The sequence below is a fragment of the Cyprinodon variegatus genome, unplaced genomic scaffold (genome assembly GCF_000732505.1).
Source record: "Cyprinodon variegatus isolate N-32 unplaced genomic scaffold, C_variegatus-1.0 Scaffold52, whole genome shotgun sequence".
Lineage (NCBI taxonomy): Eukaryota > Metazoa > Chordata > Actinopteri > Cyprinodontiformes > Cyprinodontidae > Cyprinodon > Cyprinodon variegatus.
Genome location: NW_015150505.1, coordinates 110,235 through 130,101, shown reverse-complemented (window position 1 = coordinate 130,101; position 19,867 = coordinate 110,235). Strand labels below are relative to the sequence as shown.

Below are 19,867 nucleotides of genomic sequence, written 5' to 3'. Positions count from 1 at the left end.
GGTTACATAAGGTCCTGCCCAGTACAGTTAATTTTACTCTAGTCAGAGTCGAAATTAGGTATAAAGTAAAATAAGAATTACTCTGACAACTTACTTCGTTTAACACTTGTAAAAAAAAATCAACACTAACGGGAGTAAAATTAACTCACAAATTCTGACACTGAGATCAGTGTAAGTTTTATACGGCACAGGGCAGCAGCATATGTAACCTGGCTCAGTGTTGCAGTTGACTCTTGGTGTATAAGTATGAGTATTTACAACTCTGCTGAGTGTAAATCTGCTCAAGTTTTGGAATTAATAGTTAGTGTGAACTTTGACAGCCTTGCAGTATAACTTTTACTCTATAAAGTGTTGATTACCCATTAGTCACTCAGAGATCTTATTGATTATGACACAAAAATTAGTCAAATTAACTCTGAAAAGTTAACTTTGGTTATAGAGTAAATTTTACACTAATTTGGAGTGGGACCAAATGTTATGTTTAACACTGTAGGTTTTAAAGTAGCAATTTGTTTTTTACTGTGAGGTGTTTCATTGTTGAAATAAGTTTACCTTCTCTTGATTTGAGCTGGTAAATAAAACATTTTGCCATGGAATACAATGATTTACTTAAAAAGTAAAAAAAAAAAACAGCTTTATTATCTTATGTCAAGTGTAAAAACATGTAATTATTTTATGTCAACAGCAAATAACACTGCAGGCATTCTGTTGGCAGATCGTTGTTTTAACCTGCTCAGATTAAGGGACAAAAAACTTATCCTTAGATAATTTTTGTAATTTTGGTCCAGACTTTTACTAGGCCGTTTATAGATTAATTTGCTTTGACATAATCCATTCTACTGTAGTCCTGGCTGTATTTTTTGAGCTGTTGGAGTGTTGGAAAGTGAACTTTTACCCCAATCTTAAGGTTTTTACAGCCTCTAGCACAGGGGTATCAAACTCCCATCCATGATGGCTGCTGTCCTGCAGCTTTCTGGCATGTCCCTGAACCTCAACACCTGAATCAATAACCTCCTAGGCATGCAGTGGGGTTCTACAGAGCCTTGTTAATGAGCTGATTCTTTGGGTTGGATGTGGGGGGACTAATGGGTTTTCTTGTGTTTAGATCCATCCATCTTGCCCACAGCTTGATGCTGCCACCTTAATGTATCTACAAGGGCCAGAACTGTGGAGCCAAAAGCAGCGGATCTTTCCCGGTCCGCTAGAGTTTTCAAATGTTTGTGTCAGGAAATCTATCTATCATTTATCTTTGAAGGGCATATATCGTTTTTGAGCGCTTAACTACATTATAATGCCTTTATTTATCAAAATCATGGACAAAGTATGAGTAGTCATGAGTAATCCTCAAGAATTCTTCCTCCTGAGCAGCAGCCCCTAGAAAGGTCCTGGAAAACCAAGCAGCTGATACACATAGAGGGGTCAAGACACGCAGCATCCAGGAAGCAACGTGTCCATTTTCTCCAATCAGCAATCGGTAAGGAAAAGAGCACAATCATTAAAGAAAAAGTGGTATTTTTAGCAGCTAATCTACTCCTTAAGAGAAATTGTACCCTTTAAGCTAACGTCTATAGTGACGAAGATGTGTCTTCGCCAGCCAGATGTTACGAAATGGGTGGAATGCCTAGAAGTGGTATCGCAATGAAGGCAAGTGTCTTTCTGCAGGGTTGGAAGAAAACAACTATACTTTGATAACAAATGGATACTAGTGCCAAGATAATATTTGATCATATACTTCCCTCTAATTGACCCTTTAAATATAAAACGATTAGCTATTTGGCTGATCCAGCTCATAAAATCAATGAAGTTTGTGGCTATAAAGTAACAAAATAAAAATTTCAAGGGGTATATAGACTTTATTGAGGTATCCTAATTTCATCCCACAGACTGGAATCCTTTGATTCTCTCACCTTTGTCCTGTTGGGGGTCTTTCTCTAGGTCTGTCTGCCTGCTTTTTATCTGCAGCTTGCTTTCTCTCTGAAAATGAGGCCTGTAGGCGAGATTGAGCTTGCTAACGTTCTCCGAGCTGCCGCCTGATTCACTGCAACTGTCTTCAGCTGAGTCCTTTGGGTCCTCATCAGTGCTGCAGTCCTCCTCAGATGACTGGTTGTTCGGGGAACTTGGATCCTCCTGCGTGTGATTTAAGATATGCTGATCAGAATCCAACGCGCTGGCCATATTGTATTCTAAAATCCAGATACAAACGCACACTGGGACTCACATTAACATCTGTTGGAGGGAGCCTGGCTTCGCCTTTGATGCTGTGCTGCTGGGCATCACTTCCTGGCAGCAGGTCCACCGTCTGGTTGCACTTCGTACCATCAGTTAGTCTGCAAGAGAGCGATATCAACTGTTGTTTTCACTGTTTAGGTGTTACTGAGGACAGTACTTGCTTATGCTGGTATTTCATATTTTCACTGAGAATTTGATATACATTATTCAGTTTCTACCTGTTGTTCATGTGGTTCTGTAGGACTTTGGAGGATCTAAATTCATCCACCTCCCCAATCACAACCACGCTCACTTCACCATCCCGACTAAGGAGCCAGCTCACTTGTTTACTGGAAGCTAAAAGCAAAATAGAAAAAACAAGAACATAAAGTGTATTTATTTCTAATAAAAGACATTCAGCAGGGGTCTGACTGAAGCAGGCCTTTCAATAACCAGTTTCAGACAGTAGGGCGCGCTGTTGTACAAGGATAGATACTGTGAGAGACATGAGCCCCAGATTTCTCTCCCCTAAACACCTTAAACATGTTAATCTGTGTTATTACTGCAGGATGCTTTCTGTCAATATCTAACCTGACAAACAAAAAATTAAAAACAATGGTGGAATAAAAACAAAAAAAGACAAAACAAACAAATCTAGATAAGGAGAATTTTGATAACAAAAATTAATAGAAAAAAAAAATCAATGCACCGCAGTTTTGGGTTATCGAACATAAATACATATATGTGGTTATTTCTTGAAATAAGAGTATCTTCAGTTGTTTTACCAATGGAATAAAATGAGTTACATTTAGAATTCACGATTTCACTTATTTCCAGTGCATATTATCTAATTATCTTATTGTAAGGGCAAAAATATTCATACTAAAATTGTAATCAGCAGATTATCTTATTTACCTTATCAAATACAACATAAACTCATTTTCCCCTTATTTTTTTAAAATAAGTTTTTGTATTGCAGTCTTATAACAGCTTTCTTATGTGGATTTTGGTCAGAACTTTAACTAGGCTGTTCTTAAAGATTAATTTGATTTTATATAAACTATTATACTATAGCCCTGGTTGTATATAGTTGGGAGTCCTTGAGAGTGACCTTGCACCCCCATTTTAAAGCTTCTCTCTCAGTTGTAACGAACCAATGTTCAATGATTAAAGATTCAATTCAATTCAGAGAAGATCAATTAAGATTTACATTTAAAATAGAAAAAACAACTTCATAATTTTCGTCATTTTATTTCAACTGCATACACTGGAAAAAATGTAAATCTAAATAAGTCATATTTTCTGAAAATAAGTGAATTTTTTCTTGAATTGAGGAGGTAAGTGAGACTCTTTGCCGATGGAGCAAAACAATTTACATTTAAAATAAGAAAAAACTATTGCATTGTCTTATTTGAAGTACATAATATCTAATGATCTTATTTTAAGAGTAATTCCATTGGCAGATCATATTATTTTTCCTTCTCAAATTAAGGATAAATACACTTAATTTAAGACATTTTCACTTATTTCTAGATCTTTTTGCAGTGTAACATCTGGTTATCGTATTTTAAAGGCAAAAATACTAATGTCATTGGCAGAGTGTCTAAGTTACCAACTCAAATTAAGGGTAAATCCACCTACTCTGACACATTTTTACTTATCTTTAGTTCAGTTTTTGTAGCGTATGTGAAACTTGAAAAACATTCTAGAAATAAGTAATAAATATCTTAAATTAAGTGTATTTACCCTTAATTTGAGTAGGTAAATGAAATAGTTTGCCAATGGACTTAGTATTTTTACTCTTAAAATAATATAATTAGATAATATGCACTTGAAATAAGACAATGCAATTGTGTTTTCTTATTTTAAGTGTAAATTTACTTGTCCCATTAGCAAAATGTCTCTTTTACCTCCTTAATCCAAGATCAACTGCATTTATTTTAAGAAAAAATTACTTATCTAGATTTCGATTTTTTTCCAGTGTATAATTATATCTTATCGTGACAGTGGTTAAACATAAGCTGCTCATGACAATGAGAAACAGCTGAGGTGTTTTCCACAACTCTAAACATTAAATACCTTCCGTGATGTCACAGATAAAGATGCACTGCTCCACTTTCTGCCAAATGCTAACCAGGTTAAAAGGTCTACATCATCATCAGTGACGTGTCAGTGATAATCACATGAGCTCAATGTCTTTTAAGGAAACTGTGAAACAAAGAAGGCTGTGTTTCTCTCAAGCAGCAAGAATCACCACACACAGGGGGGTCATTGTGGAAACATCTTGGTGTGATGTCACTATAGGCCGTCTCAAACATAAATCTGTCTGCATGCAAACTTTTATGATCAGCTGCAGTCACTGAGTTATATGAGTAAGATAAGAAGACAGAGAGGCTTGTTCTGTTATATAGCAGGAATGTGCTGTTCTTAAAGCTTTCAGCAGCACAAATCAAACAACAGATCTTTGGAAAAAGCTTTCTGGAAAAGTTAAATTAAAAAACAGGAGAAATTAAAAATAATCCTGTTTCTTAATACATCTGGATAAGGAAGACAGAAGTTTTTTTTTTTTTTTCAAAGAAAACCTCCAAGTCAGCTGAAAACCTTCCAAAATGTGAAAGGTAGCTGCAGAAATGAAACGGCTTTAAATATCAGCCACTTTTGACATTATGCATCTTTGAAAGCATTATAATTCATCTAAAGAACTTAGCAAAAGGAAAAGTTCAGTTTTAGATTAGTAGAAGTAAATATCAGGATTCAGTTTGAAATAAATCCTATTTATGTTTTTTTCTTTGCCAAAATATGAATTTTAAAAAGTTGCCCTAAGATTTAAAAGCCAGTGTATTTAGCGACAGGATGAGGCTTAAATGTGCTTGAGTGTGACGCCTATACGATCACGTGAACCCATGAAGCCACTCATAAAGATGTCCTACTGGGTATCTTCTGTAATGCTAACACCCAGACGGCTCCCACTCGGCCTCCTCTCAGGTGACATGGCAGAGATTGGGTAAACAAAGATAGTAACTTGATATTCGGTTTAAAGAGTGGCGACTCCCCAAACCACAGGGTTTACTCAATCTTCTTCAGCCTTAAGCCTATGCAGTAATTTAACAGGCTGAGACAGAGGCTTTCTGTTAAAAAACACTGTAAACTCACACTCCTATTGTGCAGCTAAACTAGTTAAGATGAGGGCGTCTTTGTAAAACAGGTTAGCACTTTTAATGAAAGAGGGCTGGGTTTGATGAGTAACAACAAACAAACTCTTAACATGATTGGTAACCTTAGAAACAACTCCTGCTTCATTATTTATGTACGCTTAGAGTGTAGAAGATTACAGAATTAAATATTTGTGATACATTATTCAAGTATCCAAATAGTTAAGAAAAACAAACCACTGGACTTTGTTTTCCAAGTTTGAAGACATTTCCCTTCCCATCCAGGAGGGTTTTTCAATGCACAATGTCCATCCCCCCATTGAAGGGGTGGACTCAGGTTCCAGCTCTCAAAAACCTACCACAAAGCGATAGAGTTGATTCCTTCCCGCTATCATAATCCTCATCGCCATGCAGGGGACCAAGACATCTCACCTAGTCAGCCAGGCCAACAATGACCCTAACTACTCCCAATTTCAGATGCATAGACCAGTATTGGGTATTGCAGGCTGACAAAGACCTCAAAGACTCCCCATTCCTCCCCGTTCTTCCGGTTCAATTAGCATATTTTCTAAGGACCCCCAAACTGATGGTGAGATGGAGCAGGGACCCCCTAATTATCTATATTGTCTGAAATTGTGTTATATCAAATTGGTCCTATGGTCACTCTATTACAGATGGAGTAATGTAATGAAAGTAATTTCTCCCTTGGATTATTAAAGTATTTCTGATTCGAATTCCTGGTTAATGGGACAGGTGTGCCTCCATTTATCTGTTTAAAACAGAGTGTTGAATTCATGTTAATGTGTATTTAAAGACATTTCAATTACTGGAAAAAAAAATGCAGGGGGTATATAAAAAAAGTCCAAGCAAACAAAACTTTTGCAACCCCCAATGCTGTACCTCTGCGGCCCTTGTTGAAGACCTCTGTTCTAAGCCATAACAAGGCTTTGTTGGGCTCTTTAAAGCTTGGAAATCAATGCTTATCCAGATACTTTGAACTGAAAAAGCTTCCTGGATGGGAAGTGAAAATTCTTCAAACTTGGAAAATAAAGTTTAGTGTTTTTTTTTATGAATGACTATAACCTGGATGTTTGAGAATCTTCACCAGCATATTATTAAAGTATCCTCTTCAGAACAAACTGTGTTTGTTGCTACTAACTTTAATAAAAAGTATATACCTATTAAAAACAAACAATTGGATACAATAATGTTGTGAATGAAACAGCACTGATGTAAAATGCGTGAATTTCTAATGAACTCTCAGTTTATTGCCACCTTTGTGCTAGCTGTAGCGAGAGCTAGCAGCATGCTAACTTAGCTTAACCTAGTCTTGGAAAAAGCAGTTGAAAAAGCGTTGTTAATGTGACCAAACTGAGGAATAAACCTTGTACTCTCTTCAAAGTACAACTGTATATAGGTTAAATTCTCTGTTTTAAAGGTGAATAAAACAAACTATATTAAAATTATAAAAACTAGCTGTCTGTCAAGTTTTATTTAGCGCCCAAGAGAAAAAAAACATTTGTAGAGTGAGGGTACTTTTAATTTTGCCAAAATAACTCTTGAATAAGTCTTGAATATTTTTCTTCTGTTTTTCACCTGATTTTTAAAGTTTCCAGATTTTAATGTCAAACATATAGGAGACAGACAAGAATGAGGTTATCATATAAAAACATACAAACATATGACAATATCCACCATCACATTTTTACTTTTATAGTTTTGCACATTTGATATGTATGATGTCATTATGAAAAGGTTGACAAAAGCAAAGATCTACAATAAACACCTAGGTCTAGTTTTATTTTTAGTTTACAGGTAAAGTCTGTTGCATATCACTATGCTATCTATAGATGTAGCATAAGGTAGGGTTTGTTCATTTTTTAGTAAGATGACTAAACAAACAGTTACATTTTTGTTTGTTAATAATAAGGAAAAATGTTTCAGCCAGCTGACTAGCAGTGCACTGCTAAAGCTGGGAGAGGTATAGCATCAAACTAATCTGCTCTCCAAACAACTGATCCTGTGTTCGTTCTGAAATATTCATTGGAAAAAATATAAATCGATATTAGTCATTTTTTCTTAAAAAAGTGCATGTGTTCTTGAATTGAGGAGATAAAAGAGACATTTTGCCAATGGAACAAGACGATTTAGATTTAAAACAAGAAAACACAATTGCATTGTCTTATTTCAAGCGCATTTTATCTAAATATCTTATTTTAAGGGTAAATACACTTGATTTAAGAATTTTTTACTTATTTCTATATCGTTTTTCCAGTGTTCTTCCTGCTTTTATATCTACTTAAAAACACCTTAAGTCACGGGACAGAAAAAAATAGAATTTAACATTTAACCTTTCTGAACATTTCGTATATTTTCATAAGAATAAGTGGCCCATGTTCAGTCAGATAAAAAAAAACAAAATACTGATTTCAGTAATTGTATTATCTGTCTTAACATGGTTTCATAAATCCTTCTTTCTGGGACATAAAATGATTGCTCCTGTTTTTATCTTGAACATTTGAAAGAATGTTATCTTTCCTTCAGTTTATCAATATGCATAACATCCCAAACCGGATTGATAAATTCGTATCTGCAATCAAATCAGCTGATTGGCCGATTGGTGGACCCGCCTACCAAAGTCTGGTTTTAAGCCAATCATGGTAAAGAATCAAATAGCGGCACACAGCATTAAAAACCACAACAACATAAGCATTTAAGTTCTTCTTTCACAGACGAAATCATGGATTCTGACAGCTACACATATGTCCTCCTCTGCTGCTGGGTATTTGGGTTCAGCTGTGGACTGCTTTCGTCACAGCTTTAAACCATATTATGGCAACATGCCTGGGGAGCAGTTTTGTTTTGGTCTCCAACAGTTTCAGCTGGAGCTGGACAAGATGGATTCCTGTGTGTTGTTTGAATGCACAAATGCCACGAGAATACAACTTGCAGGCAAGGTTACGTTAGCATGGCTTCATAAAAATGATTTTACTTGGAGCAGAAACTCTTATTCTAGGTGCTGTTTTTGATGGACTGTGGATTGTTTAAGGTTTAACAGAAATTATTACTTTGATCAATTTAAATCTGTATAAGTTTGGTATGAGTGCATCAAAATATGCTCAGGGAAGAGCTTCTAAGTGATTATATGTGAATATAGGAGTATTATCTGGTGCCTCGATCAGATAAACACCCATATTCATCCAGCTTTTTAAAAATGCTGCTCCTCCTGTTCATAAATCCTTTTGTACCATTCCACTGTTCCACTGTAATTTACTGGAATGAATGATAAATGCTCCTTCTGCCAGTTTAACCAGTATGATGAATGGCGTGATGAGCTCTACCTTTCTTAGGCCTTGTGTTCCTGTTGCTCCTTCCTTCTCTCTCTTCCTTCTCCTCTCGTGCTCTCCAGCGACGTACCTGCTCTTCTCTCATCTTCAGAAAGAGAATTCGTTTTTGCTCCTCGCTGAGGGCCTCCAGCACTTCGGGGTCCACCCACATCTGTTCAAGGATTTGAGCCAGCATCTTGTCTCTCTCTCTCTACGCTTGGGGCCTGTTGTAGCAGTGTTTCCAGCAGAGTCGGTTCCCTGTTTTGCCCTGAAGGGATCAGGTGCTCTCTCGACAGCAGAGGGAGGTCAATATGGTCTCTCCGGTGAATTGTTTTTACTGCACTTGAGGTGGGAAGTCCGCAGGATCCGGATTGGTGTTGTTGCTGCTGTGGACGTTGGAGAGACAGAGATATTAGACCCACTGTATTGTTTAGTCCCTCTCCATTCAATTGTGTTTTGGCTGGCCCACAATAGGCCCAGAACAAATAATACACCACTGCCAAGTGCAATGTGTGTGAACTGGGGTGCTGCATGCAGAGGGAATGCTGTTGGGTTTCTAAACACTGAAAGACAAACAGGGGCAGGTTCAGTATGTCAACACTCACACAGGGCGGGGTGCTAATGACTCCACACTATCTGTGACTAACAGACACTGAGACAAGAAGCCTGCTTTAATAATTTATTTCTACAGACAGGCTTGTTTTTTTGCACCTTATCGGCAGCACTGACCCCAGCTTTGGTTTGAATGAGCCAGTCAGGAAGCTCAGACGCGAAAAAAACCCCCAGGAATTACCAACGACCTCGCTCTGTGTGCAGAGAGATAGTCTCCGCCTTGCACGCACTTTTGAAAATATACTGACCAGTGTGCTGCTAGGTGAGAGCCAACAGCGTTTGAGTGTAACTATTAACCCGTCTGCACCTGGGGGGGTCTGGTTTTACAGTGAACCATTTGAAGATTTAAAAACAACAGCTTTTTTTTTTTTTTTTTAAACACACACATGTGATTTTCCTCAACTTTCACCCCAAAGAGTTGTTTAAACAGACAAACGGTTTAGTTTTAAATGCAGTTTAACAATCAGTGAGGTTTATTTTTAATAAAAAGTGTAATTTACCTTGTTGCAAGTTCATATCCTCATTTTGGACGCCAGCATTCCCATTCAAGCCTTTCTGCATCCATTTTATACCCATATAAAAACTGTTTTATATCCATGCACTAAAACGATTACACATCAGATAGATATACTTTTTTGGTCTTTCAGGCTGATAAGAAGCCATAAAGTTGTTCCAGTCAGACATTGAATGTATTTTACCGTCAATAATTTTCAGTAAACTTTATAATACACCCTATTTCCTTAATTGTGGTTCTGAAACGATTTTGGGCTTGTTAACCTTTATAAAGCAAACGATTTACAACTTTTGATTCAACCAAAATGACTCTAAGTGACTTCCTGTGGGTAAAAACGACTTACTGGAGCCATATAAGCACATTTTATTACACCAGACTGGGAGACGATTAGAGAAAAAGCCTTAGAATCACTGGTTATCAAAGCAGATTTACAACAACAGTATGGTGGTTATGGAAATGTTCATGGTTGATGTGAAACATCCTGCTGCCGGAGGCCATTTTGGACTGGAAAATGTTGGATAAGGAAAAAAAAAAACTTAAGATACTAAACTTCCCCTGCTGTATGTTTATATGGATAAAAAGGCTCATACATTTTCCCTAAACTTCAAAAAAGGAAGGAAAACATTGGCTGTTTGAAAGCATCAGGCTGTTGTTAAGGTAAACCTTTTAAATAGTCTGACTGCTTAACAGGCTAAAGATGCTCTATGTTTTAAATGGAAGTCAATTTTCCTGAATTATGAGGGAGAAACACAGCAGGAACTTGATGTAAAGCTGGTCCTCCAACAGAAGTTCAGTATCCAATATGGCTGCTTTACAAATAACGGTAAATGCAAGAGGAACATGTTGCTTATCAATCACTTTTCTGTTTCTACCAACCTATATCAGTTATATAATTCCCTTTAATAGTGGTTCCCAAAGTGTGAAGTAATTTTTACATGGGGGGTCTGGTAGAAAAGAATTTTGAAATGTAACTTTAAGGCTGCAACTAACGATTATTTTGCAAATCCATTAATAATGAGGCAAAGGTTGCCTAAAGAAGACTTTTAATGTAATTAAACCAGGTGAACTATGGAGTTCTGGATAGATCATATTGACAAAAATGCTTTTATCTTAAATGCAAAATGTTTAGAGTTTTTTTTGTGATCTTGTAATGGGGCGCTTGGTACTCCGGTTTCCTCCCACAGTCTAAAAACACGACTTTTGGTTTAATTGGCTTCTCTAAAAATTGTCCTTTGGTGTGAGTGTGCACGGTTGTACGTCTTTGGGTGTCTCTGCGTTGCCCTGCGACAGACAGGCGGCCTGTCCAGGGTGTATCCCACCTCTCACCGGTGGGGCCGCTAATAGGCACAGGCCCCACAGTGACCCTGACAAGGACGAAGCGGGAGAAAATGGATGATGGATGGTATAATTACTGCTCTGAGTGGGTCGCTCTATAACCTAAAGGAATGCTTTAGAGTCTCTATACTCCAGTTAATGATTAATCGATTACTAAATTAGTTGACCATTATTTCAATAATCGATTAATCTCATTTATTGATTCAGACCTATGTATTTTTTTTATATAACAATATAAATGTTGGCTTCAGTTACACACTGAAATAAAAAGTTAAACTTATAATAAAGAGACTTTAAAGGTGTTAGCTTTGTGATTTAGAGAAGGTTTTCATCTTTTTGCGTAATTTCTTTCACTGCAGAAAAATAACTATTGAAGAAGTTTGGCTAGAAGTGGAATTAAGGAGTCGTGCAAACTTTCTGGTGAGCCAACAGGGGGCTTTGCAAGAAAAGTCTGGGAAGCAATGGGTTAATATGTTGGTGCAAAGAACTAAGGAGAAGCAGAGCGATCACACCCCCTTTCAAACATAAGAATTACATTTATAATCATTCCAAAAACAATTAAATTAAAACAATCCACTGGACTCTGTTTCCAAGTTTAAAGACATTTTGTTTCCTATCCAGGAAGCTTTTTCAATTCAAAATGTCAGGTATAGTGTTGAGTTCGAGGTTTTATAGAGTAGCCCAACAAAGTTTAAAGACGAAACGTCTTCAAACTTGGAAAGTCCAGTGGATTTTTTTTATTTTATTTTTTTGGAATGACTGTGACATGGATGACAGAGAATCTTCACCAGCATACACTCATAATCTAATTCTATGTATCAATAATATTTGTGTCTGTTAAATTTTTCCTTTTTTTTATTAGATAAAGTTATTCATTCATGCATTCATTCATTCATTCAGTGTTTCAAAGGTGGAAAATAGAGAGAAAAGGCTGATTCACACTTCGAAACCAGGTCGTCTACATGCGTGTCGCAGTGAATGCAGATATGTCCCGCCCCCTACGCAGACACTCTGCTGCACCTTTTCAAAACTGTAGATGACCGCAGACAGGAGGCATCTGATTGGTCAAATCTACATCCTCTCTACACTATGCATATTTCCTGTTTGCTACCTTATTGGCTTGTTTTGTTTGCATTGTGGAAATGGACTCATTAAGACGGACCAGCTAGAAGAGCGAGGTGCGCGAGAACGCTGGGACCTTTTTCCACCTGGATCCCTGTCTTTTTCGCCCTCATGTCCCTCCATTGTCCCACAAATTTGCCCTCACCGCCTCAGCCGTATCTAGACCCACAGCTAGTTCCTGATTGTCCCTCTTGAGTTGTGGCATGGAATAACATAGCGCAGACCACACTTCAATATTGAGCATAAATCAAAAATATCTGCGACAAGCTCACTGCGACAGACTGCTGCAGGAGAATAACCAGCCCTTAAGGTCTCTGTGCATGGGTCATGCATGGGTTATGCACGCTAACCACTGCGCAACCAAAGCACACCCCACACATAATGTTTTATTTAGTTTCTCAATGTTTCCCTGGTTCAAATTGCGAGCCATTAAACGTATAACATTTGCAATCATTGGGAGCAATCGGCCCAAAAAGAAAAAAAAAACAGTAGTAGGTCGATTTCAGGGAACTGTCGAAAAAATAATCGCCATTGGAATAGACCTTAAAAAAAGCGGCATCGGTTAATTTGTAATGATCACTATCTTATTTTACAAGCAGGAATAATTGCTGTTTTTAATAAAGCAATTGGACCATTTCATACTATTTTGTAAATGTAAAATAGAGTGAAACCATAAAAGCATTTTATTTTTGCAGCTGTCATTATATTGCAAGACTCTAGTGACATTTCATGTCTAATCTCTATAAGCACTAAAACACTCTGAGTCTCTGCATTTATGGCCAAAATAAATACAGACAGCCTGGTTTAAAGAACTGAAAGCAAACATCACATGAATTCAACAGAAACATACAGACAGGTTTGGTGCATTGATTCACAGTCACACTGCGTCAAATCAAAAATTCATCTAAGACGTCCACCTGTGGCTTGGTGCCTAATGCTATTCAGTGCTCCTGCCTCTCCCATGCTGGGAGGAGAGAGAACGTACAGGAGCTGAGGGGAGCACGCTATGTGCGCCGCATACTGAACGGAAAAGTTTGAAAAGTCCCTCAGTCTGAGCAAACAGAGGCTATTTCACAGCGAGAGATAAATGAGCTCAGGCGGCCCGTGGAACAGCAATCAGACAACAAAGCTGAGACAGAGAGGAGGACAGAGAGTAGGACAGAGAGTAGGACAGAGAGGAGGACAGAGAGTAGGACAGAGAGGAGGACAGAGAGTAGGACAGAGAGGAGGACATAGAGGAGGACAGAGGACATAGAGTAGGACAGAGAGTAGGACAGAGAGGAGGAAAGAGAGTAGGACAGAGGACAGGACAGAGGACAGAGAGGAGGACTCACTCAGTGTCTGCCAGCCGGCATCTCCCTAAGTCCTGGTTGCTTGGATTGATGAGTGTGTGTGACGTGAAAGAGCACGCCTCTGTGTCTGAGTGTGTTTCTGAAACGCTGCATTTGTACTCAGCAGGGGTGGGACGGACTGGCATTCAATGTTTTCTCTCCTCCTCTTTTCCTTTCTTATCTCAAGTTACCGTTACAGCAGTGTTACACAGTAATACGTCAATGAAGTCACTATGACACATGACCCGATCTGAAACACCTGTACTGTGATTGCTCCTAATGTCTCCATGCAGGGGCGCTGTATGCGGGGTTAGGAAGGTTCTAAGGGCCCTTGACTGAGGGGGGCCCAAAAGCAGAGGGAAATATGTGCCCCACTATATATTTTTCAAATAAAAAAGAAACTCAGCAGTAGAATAAATAATCTTTGTGTTCTCCCTCATTTTTCAGCAGTAAACAGGCTCCCTCTAGCAGCCTGTATTAAAATCTGTGTCAATATTAAAGTTTAGTTAGAATACAATAGAATAGAATAGAATAGAATAGAAAAATCATGTAATTGTCCCACAATGGGGAAATTCTAGTGTTTACAGCAGCAAAAAGATTATAGAAAAATGGTCACACAAATGTGGATCTTAGGAAAATGTATAAGAATAACATAATAGTAAAGAGTTAAAATATAAAAAAATAAAATACTGCAGTTTAAAGTACTTTAACAGTATAAAAATTGTGCACCTGGAGAAGAAATAACCAATATACAGCTATGGACATTTTTACAGTAATGGATATTTGGATAAAATAGCAGCAACATCAGAGATGTGCAAAATGACAGCGACATGTTATTTAACTGACTAAGGTAGAAAGTGTGCAAAATCAGCCTGAATGTAACACGTTATTCAGGTTATTGGGAACAGTGGTGGTTATAAAGTCTTCCAGCTGCTGGGAGGAAGGATCTGCGATAACGCTTCCTGGTGCATTTAGCGTCCAGCAATCTGTCACTGAAGCAACAGCTTCATGCATGCGGTGGGAGACATTTTCCAACAGAGATGTTCATTTAATTAGGATCCTTTTGTTTCCCCCAAAAGGATTTTTATATTCATATTTAATTACAACCATAAAAGACATCTATAAATCATTCTCATTGGTCTCGTTTCTATCTATTAAAATATGATGTACCAAATGTTTCCTTGTATTGTCATTAAAACATTTTTTATGTTTACTTTGAATATGTCAACATTTTAGTTAGCAAATTCATTCAATTTACGTCTGGATTGCTGCGGCATTATAAGGCAATTATATAGTTTCTCTCTGTACTTTTTTTTATATGAAAACCGTGTGAATTTAAATCTATTTTGACCCCTGAGCAGCTGTAACTAAGGGGCAAATAGTAAAAAAAAAAAAAGTCAAAATTTCCAAAATAGAAAGAAGAATGTTTTTGTTCTTTGTTTTTTGGAGCAATGAAGATTTTATTGATCTGTGTGTAATTCAGAATTCATAGTAGATCAGGAAGTGTTTGCTATGGGAAGGAAACCTTGTATGTCTAAAACCATTCTTTTATTGTACACTTTGTTAGCTTGTCAGTCTGTTATATATTAACCAATATGATGTGTTAAACTAGATCTGCTATTTTCATAACTTTTGTGAGACACTTTTCTATAAAGTAGTGCATCGATTCAAAAAGTAGTATAGTAGTATCTAGGCAAGAGATTTCAATCTGGTAAATAATCTGGTTGTTATTCAAAATTGTATAGGTTAACTTTTTTTGCAACATAAAACTAGACTAAAACCTATTTTAGTTTTAGTCGACCTAAACTGACTAAAACTATTGTCACGGTCTTGGTTCTATTAAGGATTCTTTAGAGTATTCCGTTTTACTTTGCACCATGTTTTCTAGTTTTATCGGTTTCATTCCTATTTTGTTGTGTTTTCTGGATATATTTGAGTTCTTATGTTTTTCTTTGTTGCCCTCTGTCGCCCTCTTGTGTTGGTCTCCTTTTCCCTAGCTCCCTTCTAGACCCCTCTGTTCACACCTGCTCCCAATCAGCTCATTAGTCCAGTCTTTGTTCCGTCCCCCATATAAACTCTCCCTGTGCTGTTCCTCAGTGCCGGTTCCTCGTCTTTCCCCGTCTTTTCCTGGCTCCTCATGTTGTTTTCGCTGATGTCTCCAAGGTTCTGGTTTTTCTGTATTTTTTTATGTAGGATTCCTGCCTCAGTTGCCTGTGAGTACTAAGTAATTTCATTAAATCTACAAAAGCTCACCTCTGCATTTGGGTCCTGAAAACCTCAACCAAACCTTGACAACTATCACGCATCATAATGACTAAAATTTGACTCAGACTAATAATAGTTTTTGTCCTGAATACTAAGATTAAATCTAAGATGGCTGTCAGAAACAACACTACTCATGAGCAGCCTGAAGCAGCTGCATCAAAAATATGTTTTTAATCATCTACGTGGATAAAAAGTAAGTTCTTAGTGCCAGCATAAAAATAGTCCTTTATGAAAGTTATAGCAAAACCTAATAGGACTATATTTTCTACAATCCAAAACCTATTTTCCATTCATGTGCACAGAGATACAGCTGTGGTTTTTTGTTTTTATATAAGCTGTTATTATTTTGCCAGGATGATTTTAATGTAAAAAAAATTAAAGTGAATGTATATTTAACTTTTTTGCATTCTGTTAATTTTCCTTTGTAGAATTTTTTCAATACAAAATTACATTGAAAATGTCAATGAATTAATATCAAAGCTTTTCATGGGGCCCCACATTCCTGGCAGCTCCCCTGTTTTCCACGTGTCATCTCACTTACAGGAGGGGTCTAACCATCCAGATAGGCTCAGTGACTTTTCTCCCTGCAGATTTGGAGCAGATCTGATGTTTTCTTCTTTTAATTCTTATTATTAAAAATCTGGTCAGATTATTCTGCAGAGCTATTGCTCCTTGTCCTTGAGGAAATCCTGTGAAGTTTGCATTCAAACCACTGATCACAACAACAGATTGCGCAGGAAGGGAACGTGGCTGTTTATCCTTCAGGATTTTTCCGTCAACAGGTTGTTGACACAGTTCTGGTCGCAGCAGCCATTGTTTAGGGCCCGCTCTCTACCTGCGGTGCCAGATCTGACATTTCAGAGTAGGTGACGTGGATGATGATCACATAGCTTATAGTAATTAAGGCTATTAATAACATGAGCATGCAGGAAAAGTCAGATAACTAAGATTGTTTCTGCCAATTTGTTGGTATCATGTGACATTGAATGCATTTTACAGGAAAACTGATTTTCTTTGGCTTTAAAAAGGAGCCATAAAAATAACAGTGAACTGATTCATTATTATAGAAAACAGTAAGTTACCCTGGCTGCAATGTCGCAGACATGGCGACTGCTAAAACGTCTGAAATGAAAGTCATGTATTGCAGAACAAGCTTGACATATTGTGATCGTCAGATCTCTGCCTCGCTTGAATAACAGGGTTTCTGTGTCCTTCTTTTCTCCGGTGACACATCTACTCATAAAGGAAGCAGGAAGTCATGGATTACTGCTTGGAAATGCAGAGTTTCACCTTTTCTGCCTTTTCCTGTCAAGATAATCTTCTGTTCTGATTCCTTAATGTGAAAAAGATGCTTTAACTGACCTAAAATATTTTGTTTTGTTTTTTTCCAATGCTGATAATGAAAAGGAAACAAAAAGAAAAAAATGACTTTTATTTTTTTGACCTCCAGATGATCAGTCAAGGACAATTGAAGGGAAAACCTATTAATTATAGACTCTGGCCAAATGAAAACAATATCATAGATTTAGAAAAATGCTTTAGCATCTTTGATTTATAATCAAATAGTAAATAAAATGTGCTTATGTTGCTCATTTTTTAATGTCAGAGGCCTCCAAAGTGTTTACTCTACACTATGGAGCCACTGCAGCCACAGCTGCCCTGGGGCACGCCAACAGAAGTGAAGCTGCTGCAAACATGCGCCCCCATCATCAGGCCATGTGGGTGAAATGCCTTGCCCAAGGACACAACAACTGAGACTCAGGACCACAACTAATTTATTATTGCCTTGTGTTTTTGCACATATGATAATTTCTGTATAAATGTAAAAACAAAACACACGTTTCCATGAAAAAATAATACATTTTTTATATTAAACCACCTTTAACTGCCAACCATCAGGTCCTGTACGTGGGATATGACGTATGTGGTGCCTCCAAATTTGTAGCCTCACAGTAAGGCTAATGTCCATCATTACACTGGAAAAATAATTAAGAATTAAGTAAAAATGTCTTAAATAAAGTGTATTTACCCTTAATTTGAGTAGGTAAATGTGACTTTTACTCTTAAAATAATATCATTAAATAATATGGACTTGAAATAAAAAATTGCAATTGAGTTTTTTTTTTTATTTTAAATGTAAATTGTTTTGTTCAATTGGCAAAAAGTCTCTTTTGCGTCCTCAATTCAAGAACAAATGTAGTTATTTTAAGAAAAAAGGACTTATATAGCAGGCTAGACCCTCCCAAAGGCGAAAAGAGCATCTGATTTAATTTATGATTTGTCAGGTTTTCAAAATCATATTTGGGGATTTTGATGTGGCCAATTAACAGGTTAACCATGTAGATATACTGGAACTTCTATACATTAAAAATTAGAGTCAGATTTACACACAGATGAGCAACGATAGTGTAATCCTTCAAGACAAACTTATCTTTGGAGAAGGAAGAAAAGCTTGATATGTTGATAATTTGATTTAAATGACTGTGTTTTTATTTATTTATTTATTTTTTTACAATTTTAAGTATAATTTCTATTTATCAATACTGTTTAATTTGTTTCTTGCTGTTCCTGCAGTTGTTTGTTTTTGCACACTGCTGCTGCAGCTGGAGCCAAAAAGTATTAAACAAATAATACCTTTACTGTGAATAAACTGCATTACTATTAGTAACACTGAACGATGCAAACTCCTGCGTCCTATGCTACAGATTGATAAATAATATTTATATTAAGTTGTTCAACTTATGAATATCATATATAACTATCTAAAATGGATTAACTGAGATAAAATCATCTCATAATGTGTTCTCTTTTATCCCTCTGTTTATTTATTTATTAATATGAACCTAAAGTGCTACACATACAAATGACTTAATGTATTTCATAATTCTAAACATATTAAACCATGTATTTAATTTAAAAAATCTGTTATTCAAGAAAATTGTTTCCCTTAGAAATAGTGGCTTTTTTAAAAGATGATGAACTTCATGCATTTCCTTTCTAACATATTTTTATATGGAGGTATTCATTCTGAATTTTTAAACAAGTTTTGAGGAGTTATAGCTGTTTTTATTTCTTTTTATATTTGTATTTTTCATTGTAAAATTCTTACTGTTGTGTTTTTAGGTAGACAATTTCAAGATCTGTCCAGGGAAAACAGATGAAAAATGGCCTTTTGGCTAATTCTGGTGCATTTGCAGGAATGCTTATTAATAAACACTGTCCCTGTCAAATAAATAAATGAATATAAAATATAACTATATTCATTTCTTCGGAAGTTTAAATGATCCTATAGATAATGTTTGATTACCTACAAAAACAGCAATTTTGCTTCCTTAAGAAATATTTTTTTTTTTTTTGAAAAAAATTTCCTGTTAAACTGTGAATAAAGTTACTGTTTAACTTGCATTAAATCTTTAAATGTGAAGTATTTTCAGCAGCCAAATGATGAGTCTGTTTCCCCAAAATGTTTGACATTACGCAAAATGAAACCAAGCAGCTGCTACGAGTCAATAGTGCTGAGTTTCCACCAAAACCAGTGTTTTCAGTGATACCAGACACCTGTTTGTTTACTGCTCAGATAGTCAGTGAAGGGGGAGCAAGAACCTGATGGTCAGGTCACAGCTCTCTGACAGCAGGGAGCTTTCTGCATGTTGCTCATGACTTTTACTCAACAACACTGATGAGTCATATGGGTTTATTCTAGCCTATATTTATGCAGGTTGGCCATTTATTTTGTCATATTATGAATTTTTTTCTCTTACAGAAAACCAATCTTTTTTATTTTATGGTTTCTAATGCTACCACATCGATTTTTTTTCTTTTTTTTTAGTTTTTAATATCCTACTTCCCTAAGAATGAGACATGTTTCCCATAAAGTAACCTCTCATGTCATCACCTTAAGGTCAACCTTCGAATTTCAGTAAAAGCTAATGAAGGTAAAAATAAACTGTGGGGATTTTTTTTTCCGCCATGACGTTTGTTTCACACTCTTACCTTTCTAAT

The 19,867-nt window shown here is 36.6% G+C and overlaps 1 protein-coding gene across 2 annotated transcripts; it reads right to left on the bottom strand.

Annotated features, from left to right (window-relative positions):
* Positions 1–1,857: 1,857 nt before the first annotated feature.
* On the bottom strand, positions 1,858–13,724 carry LOC107082374 (SH2 domain-containing protein 4A-like). 2 transcript variants are annotated; one of them, XM_015371036.1, is made up of 5 exons: positions 13,604–13,724; positions 8,702–9,072; positions 2,448–2,565; positions 2,219–2,327; positions 1,858–2,127 (listed from the first exon to the last, which is right to left on the bottom strand). In XM_015371036.1, the coding sequence occupies exons 2-5, from the start codon at positions 8,880–8,882 to the stop codon at positions 1,873–1,875; spliced, it is 663 nt and encodes a 220-aa protein (XP_015226522.1). In that variant the 5' UTR covers positions 8,883–9,072; positions 13,604–13,724; the 3' UTR covers positions 1,858–1,872. The 2 variants fall into 2 exon arrangements, with proteins under 2 accessions (XP_015226522.1, XP_015226523.1); XM_015371037.1 differs by having other exon boundaries at positions 8,702–9,069; positions 13,604–13,645.
* Between the last annotated feature and the right edge of the window lie 6,143 nt (positions 13,725–19,867).

What these genes read in the sequence shown, in the direction of transcription:
- LOC107082374 (XM_015371036.1), bottom strand. Translation starts at nt 8,882, where the DNA reads ATGCTGGCTCAAATCCTTGAACAGATGTGGGTGGACCCCGAAGTGCTG. An exon ending in CAGAACCACATGAACAACAG is followed by an intron (nt 2,328 to 2,447) that starts GTAGAAACTGAA and finishes GCTCTCTTGCAG; the next exon opens with ACTAACTGATGGTACGAAGT. An exon ending in TCCCTCCAACAGATGTTAAT is followed by an intron (nt 2,128 to 2,218) that starts GTGAGTCCCAGT and finishes AATCACACGCAG; the next exon opens with GAGGATCCAAGTTCCCCGAA.